Genomic DNA, 8,742 nt, shown 5'->3' with positions numbered 1-8,742 from the left:
AAATGCTTAAAATACACTTTACAATCTTCAAGTTCGGAGTCAAATCTAAATCAGTCTAGTCGCTCTAATATGCCCCAATTATTACAACGATGTTAATGTGCAACTTTTGTTACAGTCTAGCCTGACTAAAACAATGCCATTTTTTGTCCAAAGCAACATCATGTGTATGAGTTAAAAACAAAATTCTAACTAATGTTGATAGACCACATTAATATTATTGTAATATTCGAACGTGTAAATTATAAGTTTTCATAGTTGAAAGACCAATTTAGATGCAATCTCAAAAGGGTGTATAGTGTTTAAGCCCCCCAAAAAAGATTTAAAACTTTTTACAAGCCGTATGAGTTTATGTATATTTATTTTTTAAGATAACCCTCAACATTACACTGGGAAGCCAAAATACATAAGAGGTCACTTTCAGTTAAGACCTCTCAAAAATCTTTGGAGATACACATTTAAATTTATAAATTTGTAGTGACATTAAGCTCTGGAATTAGGGAGGGGAAAACGCTAATTATAACAAAAAAAATAGCAAACATCTCCAGCAAATTCTTCAGGTAGTAGCTAGTTCAAGTAGGGTTTGATCTGTACTAGTGAGAAAATATTTAGCAGCAGCAGCAGCAGCAAGTAAGATAAAGCTTACAACACCAACTTTAAGAGTAGATAATGGACCCAATGATTCTTTGTTGTGCTTGCTATCATTCTTGACACTAGATACAAACTCGCCAGTGCGTTTTACAGAAGGGTTTTTCATAAATGATGCATATGAATCAATTTCTGCCCTTGTTAATGCGGGTTTCAAAGAACCCTTAACAATCTGGAAATGCCGATCACACACAACAGTAGCAGTAATGTCTTCCCTCAAAGCAACAATTCCAGCTTCCCTACACAGACCCTCCAGTTCAGCTCCTGTGAAAAGTTGGGTATCCTCTGCTATTCTTCTAAGATCAACATCCGGTCCTATTTTCATATTACGTGTATGTACACGAAGTATCTCATACCGACCTTCTAGATCAGGTAGTGGTACATATAGAACCTACAATTTCATTAATAAATAAATAACTGACAGAAGTCAAAAAAGACTCTTGCCTAAGACCCAAAAAAACTAAAATATTTAACAACAGGACACTAAACAAGCCAATACTTTTTTTTTTATATAAGAAAGATGTATATTGAAAAAAAAAACTGCTTAAGCAAAAAGAGCACAAAGCAAACCAGAAAAATTACAAGGGAAAACCACAAAAAGACCAATACTTGTTTCCCACACTAGACTATAACTATAATTGGAACAGTATATCATACATAAAAGAGTACCACAAAAAGTTCAGGAATCTGAAGCAATTTAGTGCTATATCATGCAAGATGACGAGGATGCAAACTGATTCACTAACCCTCTATTTTGAAGTTCATAATCTCAAACTTTGCACTACCTAGAGAGAGACCAACTTTACAAGTATAATACTCACTATGAACATGAAGGAAACATTGAACAAACTTTCTTACCAGATCAAAGCGTCCAGGGCGCATAAGTGCAGCATCAATTGCGTGAGGACGATTTGTAGCAGCCAAAACAAGAATTCCCTTAAAAAGAAAATGAGCATAAACATGAATTAGAGGAAGAAACTAGAAGCTCTCTCCATTTTATCCTACAGAAAATTTTAAGATAACTGGAAAATAAAATAATTATTGGGAATGAATGCTTACTTTAGCTTCTTCTAAACCATCCATTTCAGTTAGTAAAGTAGATAGAAGCCTCTCTCCAACTGTAATGTTGCTGCTTGAACTTCCACCTCTGCCATTTAAAAAAAGGTAATAATAATCATATAGAGGAAGAAAAAAAAAACTACAAGTTTATTAATTGTGTTTGGATCCCATCCTAACGCCTTCCATTGAAAGAACATAACCTAGCTCTCAGTGCAAAAAACCACCAAAAAACGGATTAAGTCATTAATTAAAAATCTTAACAGAACTTATACATCACAAGATCATAGTTTTGTGACATTGAACACTAATAAGGTTTTTGGGGGGGGGGGGGGGGGGTGTTGAGGAAAACAGGCCAAATTAAGGTTACATGTACTATAAGGCAAGTTGGTTAACAAGTAAACCAGGCTAGTTGATATCAGACTTAATCCTGCATGGCGATAAATAGTTCATGGTTCTCTATAGAAAACCTGGTTGTTGGAATTTTGGACCAACTAACACAATTCAACCACCTAATTGTTCAGGCTTGTATAACCAAGCAACCATTTTGAGTTTCCAGAACAGCAAAACACATACATAATAGAAAGGATTTAACATGTGCTGTCCTTCTTGAATCATAGGAGTTGTAGGAAGACGCACAATCAAAGTGATTTCATGCTGTCATCATTTGAAAGTGCATAGATCAATCCTTAGAATAAAAGGTTTTAGAAAATTTGTCGGAAATTTCCTCCTGTAAGTGATTAATATTAAAAAAAAAAAAAAAATCTCATGCAAAAGGATGAAATACAGATGGTCTTATTTTAAGCATTATGAAAAACAAAATGAACTCATTTATAAAAAAAATTAGCAAAGAAAATTTATTCCATCCCCACGTCCTTTGCAAAAATATCCAATATAAATTTTTACAACTAGAATTGAAACAAAAAAAATTGACAAGCATGATACCTGTGGAAACCAACAGAAAGTGAACACTTACATCACAATCCTTCCATGTATTGCATCCCCACAATCTTGAGTTCACATTATGTATTCTTAAGTTGTGCAAACATATCTTTGCATGTACCACATAGTTTTATATAGGCATGCTTGTGGAGGTTAGTGTCAAAACATATTTTTGCATGCACCACATAGTTCTATGCTAATGTCAAAACACGTGGAGGGTAGTAATATTTAGCATGTATTAACAACACAACACAAGCAAACTAACCGTTTAGCGGCAACAACGTCAGCCTCATCAAAGAATATTATGCTTGGTGCTGCAAGGCGAGCTCTCTGAAATGTGTTCCGCAACAAAGCTTCTCCCTCTCCAACATACATCGAATACAATTCTGCACCACTGATTCATACTTTATAAATTTCCAAGGCGTACAAATCTAAAAGGTTGAACATAAAGATTTTCATAACCATAAGCCAAAGCCAGACATAAACCTAATCATAATCTGGTAAGGGATCAAATGTCAGGGAGGGGTCTTTTGAAGATAACAAAAATAGTCATTTTGGGAGTGCCAAAGAGAACATTTTGCCATTGGAAATATCATTTTGTCAAATTGAGGGAGGAAAAAAAAAAACTCATCCAATAGCTTGTTAGTTCTTTAGGAAGGCTGATTTTTTTTTTTTTTTGGCTGAAATGTGGGCTTTAGATAACTCAGGAGAAGATTATTTTATTGATAGTTATTGCAAGAAACCCAAGGAACTATTCAAATTAGATAAGGAAAATCCTTCATTTTTTTTCTTTGTTGGTCTCTTCTTATGCAAGTCCCTAGATTAGCTAATTCTGCACAGATTTTACTGTTAAGTGCTACGCTTGATTCAGAGAAATTGAGGGATTGTTTTAACCTCTTAGTTCATTATTGATTCAGTCTCCTTGGCCACTGTTTACTACCCAAAATATCTCCAGACAGTACAACTCATTGACTAGGCCATTTGCTAATCTCAAGATTGTTTTGTGATGGTAAACATTTATTTTGTCTACCACTTTGATTGAGAAACCAGATAGTTAAATTTGAAGCTTTCAGTCTCAAATGCTTCTTTTTAATTTTCAGATGAGTAATCTCGATGTGCGTATAGCAGGTGATTCATAAAACAGGTGGACTTCAACGCTAAGCATATAATAACATCCAACAAATGCAGCATGAGCTACATATCAGTTGTTGGGACAAGCAAAAAGTTCGAACCTCAGGGAAAAAAAAGAAGCTTGGGCGGCATGAGCTGCAGCTTTAGCAAGGGTGGTTTTTGAGCATCCTGGAGGCCCATGGAGAAGAATTCCTCGTACAGGAGATATTCCCAGCCTTGAAAATGCAGCAGAATGTTTAATAGGCCACTCAACAGCTTGCCGGAGCTTTTTCTGCCCAAGAATAAAAAAAAGGTGTCCTTAGGAGTTCCATGAGGCTTTCAATGCAAAATGAGAAGTTTATATTACAAACCTTCAAATCTTTTAGTCCTCCAATATCTTCCCAAGTCACCTTTGGGATTTCCACAGTAACACCTCTTGTTATGCTGGGCCCAACTATGGATCTTGCATGTTCCCAGTCTTCAATTGTTAAGCTAAGGACACCGACATCTTCATTTGCATCAGAAGACCTTTTGACCGCAATTATGGTAGCCTCACGACATAAAGCTTCCAAATCAGCCCCAACATAGCCATTGCAAGATGCAGCTATGGTCCTTAAGTCAACATTGGGATCTAAAGGAACCTTCTTTGTGTAGAGCTGAAAATTAATTAACACAAATAATGCCAACCTTCAGCCAATAATAGTGTAATTAACTATCCAACCTCCTATCAAACTAGCTAAAAGATTTAAAATTAGTTTGAAGCGCTACTGGCAGCATTTTGGGAGACTGATGAGTGTCATGGGATAATGGACCCAAGGATGGCTCATAAATTTAAGAGACTCATGCTAACCTTGAGAATTTGAAGGCGTTCCTCCTCAGTAGGTGTAGTAACTTCAACTTCAGCATCAAAGCGCCCTGATCTTCTTAGTGCAGGATCAATTGCATCCACTCTTCGTACACAGAAATCAGATATTAAAAATACATTTAAAGGTTTATACAAACAGTACAAAATACAAAACAAAGGAAATGGAACTGGAAATTATATGATATTGAACTCATAGTATAATTCAATTGCCTTAAGTTCTGTAGAAGATCAGGTAGACTCAAAAGTTTAAGGGGCTGTTTGGCAGATTGGTTCTAACACACATTTTCAGTTTTTAAACAACCTTACACACATTTCTACACACTTTTTCACCCACACGTATTTCAAAAAACTACAAACAACATTACTCAAACTCCTCTACCAAACGGGCCCTAAATCACTACAAAACAACATCTCATTGCCCACAATATGCCTTTTGGAATAAGCTTTGACATAGAACAAATGGTAATAACCAATTATAAAATTTTCACACAATTCAATTTAAGATATTGCTACAATCAAGATACGATAAAATAAAAAAATCACAAAATTAGAGCAGGAAAGCTACAGAAAAATGCGCTAAGGCAACCTGAAATCATATATTTGTAGCAACTCCAAATATATTCTATAAGTTAATAACCAATAATGAAAAATATGTTGACAAAGTAAATTTCTTAAGAAACTCTTATAGATGTACACTAATCAAGTTTGTAGGAAAATAGAGCAACAGAAACTCTAACTCTATAGATCTGAGAGAGACAATAACCTGTTGGTGGAGGCAACTACGACAACTTGTGGTGCAGAATTTGAGGAAGGTTTACTGGAGTCCATTAGTGTAAACAGTTGAGAGGCTACACGAACATCTTGCTCCCTTCTGCATATGAAAAATCACTTAGTGCAGCTATTACAATCAGCGTCACAGGGACACAGTTCAGCTATATGCCATGTTCCACATCACCTTATAGGCAAATAATGAAAAAAGCATATGGCATTATATCTGCAGCGTGCCTCAAATGTCAACACACATGTTCACACACAGAACAGTTGAAAAGATAGGTGTTGAAGAGCAGATAGAGATCAGAAAAGCTTGAGTTTTTGGCCACTAGAAATTTAATCAACAAGACACTAGAAATTTTATCTCATTGCTCATGATCAACACCATCCACAGTTCAATTACCAAGGATACGATACTCACAATACCATCCCCCTTGACTAGAGCCTAATGAAACTATGATAATTCCAATTCCAAAGGGCCAGAAACTCAAATGAAGCCAACCTAACAAAGTCTTGATTTGCAACACTACCTAATACCATATTTTTCAATAAACATATACCCACCTCAACCCACTTACATCATAAGCCCCAACTTACAAATAAAAAAAAAAAAAAAAAAAGAATCTTCCTCTTGTCTCCTCTCCTTATAACCTTCAAGTACTCAATTTCCTTATGCTATTAATTTTTTTGCCACAAATATTAATAGAAGGTGCAGTTCAAAAGTCCATACATCAAATGGTGAGGTAACGAGCACATCAACGTTCTCATCTACATACCTAAAATCACGACGAGGACAGAGTGCATCTATTTCATCGATAAAGATAACTGATGGCTTGCCCAACATTGCATGGGATGATGCCTCTGAAAATGCCTCCCGCAAAACTTTCTCACTTTCTCCAGCATGTGCTCTATGAACAGAGTGTGGACTGCAGAACACACCCACGAATAAAATCAATCATAAAATGATGAAACAAATAAAAAGTCTGGAGGACATGAAACCATAAACCTTTAAGAGAACAAAGGCTTCAGCACCACACAAAGAACAGAGTCTTTAAAATCTAAAGCAATGAACATACAAATAAGCGATGATCCCATACCTGATAATGATTAAATGTGCGCCACATTCCTGAACAACTGCCCGTACCAAACTTGTCTAGGATAGCAAGAAAAATAAAAAGAAAATAAAGAGGAATTAATCTCATAACTTCGAATACAAGCAAACCAAACCAAGACATCATCTCATCGCCAACTATAAGCTACTCAGACTTGAATTAGACAGACAAACCTAGATAAGCATACATGTAGGCAAAAAGAGAATCTAAATATAGAACATCAACTTAGATGTGAACCCTGTCCTCACCATTCCCTGCAAAGAGTCAGCCTCCATTGAATGTGCAAAAGAATGAGTTACAGAAAATTCACCCAAAAAAATTGTAGCACAAATTTTCACTTTGTTTCTCGTTTTCTTTTTGAGAACCAAACATAACCAACAAAACTTGAACCAACAATTTCGGGGTATAACCAGCTTCCCACTACTCAATCGAAAAAATCAAAACTTGCCCAAACCTACAATACCCACTTGTCAAGAACACAACATTGTACAAAGATATTAACAGTTTCATCAAAAGTGCACAAACATTTCTTTCCTGAGACTGCATTTTTTAAACAAAAAAAAATGCTGAATTAAAAATAAATACGCTGCCCACCCCCCCCCCCCCACCCAAAAAAAACACACACACACCATTGGACTCCATTTGCCACAAAATAAAATCTTTTCACTGCCACTAAACTAATAGGGGAAAAAAAAATGGAAATCATTCCTCAAAATTCCTTTTTATTTTTTTTATAATGTAGGGAACCTTTTTAAAGAAGAGTCCTTTAGACTCGCCTCTACCCATTAAAATCTACGAGCAACTAACCCCAGCCGCCAGAACTAGTTACCAGGGTAATCCAAGGTCATTCACCCTGACGGACTAAGCGGTTTATGCTCATGCCCAGGACCAAAAACATACCTCAAACTTCATTGACAAATTCCCACAAAAGCAACTCATTACCTATATATTCCTTGGCCTAGCTAAATGAATCCCATTTCACAACAGAACATATTTAAGTCTAAACAAAACAAAACCCATTAAAGCATATATGTATGTATAAGTTGGCAGAGAGAAATACCTTTCCAGTGCCTGGTGGACCATAGAGAAGCAAACCTTTGGGCCACTGGAAGCAAACCCAGAAAGCAATTAGGCTAAAACAAAAGCTAGAACATAATACTAATTAATAAAAGGTAAATAAAGTTAGAGTCTTTGTTTGTTTGTATGTAAGTATTTACTTTGAGACCGAGTTTTTTAGCTTGTGAAGAGTAATAGAGAGGAAAAGTGATGAGCTCTCTGAGTGCTTGAAGGGCTTCAGCGTTTCCTGCTATTGCTTCTTCCGCTCTCCACTGCTTGTTTTCGTTGTTGATGTTGCTGCCTTCGCTTTCCATTTGATTCGACACAGACAACAGTGTGTGTTGTGTGTGCTCTGCACAAATAAAAAAAAAAAGAGAGAAACAGAGGGGAAAATGACCTTCGACTGAGGATTACACACGTTCGTGGGTTCAATCCGAGCTTGGGTTCGTGGGTTTCGCCGCCTGGTTCGTGGGCTCACCAACTGGGTTCGAAGTTTTTGGTTTTCTTTTGTGCAGCACGAGCTGTTCGCAGTTTGTATTTTTTTTTTTTTTTTTTTTTGAGAATTTTTTTCTTTTTTTTTTAAACACACCAACTTTATTTAATCAAACCAAAAGGTGCATAATAAGAGCTTGTTTTACAAAATAAGCACTCTCTTTGATCCCAGCAGAATAGTCCCTAATGCCTTAGGGTCCGTTCGGCTAGAGGATAGAAAAGTTTTTAGTTTTTCTCATTTGTGTTTGGTTGAGAAGGTGAAAAAGTGGAAGTCCAAATCTTCTGTCTTACCCTTTCTGCTCCACTTTGGGTCCGTTTGGATAGAACTTATTTTACTGAAAACTAAAAACACTGTAGCAAAATAATTTTTAAATGTGTGAATAGTGCTGTGGGACCCATTTTTAATGAAAAAGTTGCTGAAAAGTGAAATTTGTGGGACCCGTGAATAGTATATTTGTGCACTGTTCATTGCTGAAAAGTCAATACATGCGGCTGGGTTAAAAAAAAAAAAAAAAGAAGCAAAAAGCAAAAACGCGGACGTAGACGCACAAACGCGGATCCAAACACCCTCTTTATACCCCAAGCATAAAAATTCGCCACATGTTTATCTATTTAATTAAATACTAATTTTCTGCCTTTTCTTATTTAAGTTTGCTAAATTAGATAAAAAATTAAAAGAAAAAACACAACACA

The 8,742-nt window shown here is 36.0% G+C and overlaps 1 protein-coding gene across 2 annotated transcripts; it reads right to left on the bottom strand.

The window, feature by feature from the left end:
• Positions 1–345: 345 nt before the first annotated feature.
• LOC142627159 (cell division control protein 48 homolog B) lies at positions 346–8,095 on the bottom strand. Of its 2 annotated transcripts, none has more exons than XM_075800961.1 (12): positions 7,719–8,095; positions 7,562–7,606; positions 6,487–6,542; positions 6,166–6,315; positions 5,382–5,489; positions 4,604–4,703; positions 4,125–4,409; positions 3,876–4,045; positions 2,909–3,037; positions 1,705–1,792; positions 1,504–1,581; positions 346–1,036 (listed from the first exon to the last, which is right to left on the bottom strand). In XM_075800961.1, the coding sequence occupies exons 1-12, from the start codon at positions 7,869–7,871 to the stop codon at positions 554–556; spliced, it is 1,845 nt and encodes a 614-aa protein (XP_075657076.1). In that variant the 5' UTR covers positions 7,872–8,095; the 3' UTR covers positions 346–553. The 2 variants fall into 2 exon arrangements, with proteins under 2 accessions (XP_075657076.1, XP_075657077.1); XM_075800962.1 differs by having other exon boundaries at positions 5,382–5,486.
• Positions 8,096–8,742: the final 647 nt, after the last annotated feature.

The sequence above is a fragment of the Castanea sativa genome, chromosome 3, assembly GCF_040712315.1.
Source record: "Castanea sativa cultivar Marrone di Chiusa Pesio chromosome 3, ASM4071231v1".
In the NCBI taxonomy this organism is placed as follows: Eukaryota; Viridiplantae; Streptophyta; class Magnoliopsida; order Fagales; family Fagaceae; genus Castanea; species Castanea sativa.
The sequence above is the reverse complement of the archived record's forward strand: the minus strand, read 5'-3'. Positions and strand labels throughout refer to the sequence as shown.

Coding starts and splice junctions, on each gene's coding strand:
- LOC142627159 (XM_075800961.1), bottom strand. CDS start 7,871: ATGGAAAGCGAAGGCAGCAACATCAACAACGAAAACAAGCAGTGGAGA. Junction 4,046..4,124: donor GAGGACTAAAAGATTTGAAG/GTTTGTAATATA, acceptor ATTCTTGGGCAG/AAAAAGCTCCGGCAAGCTGT. Junction 1,793..2,908: donor GACGTTGTTGCCGCTAAACG/GTTAGTTTGCTT, acceptor TTTAAATGGCAG/AGGTGGAAGTTCAAGCAGCA.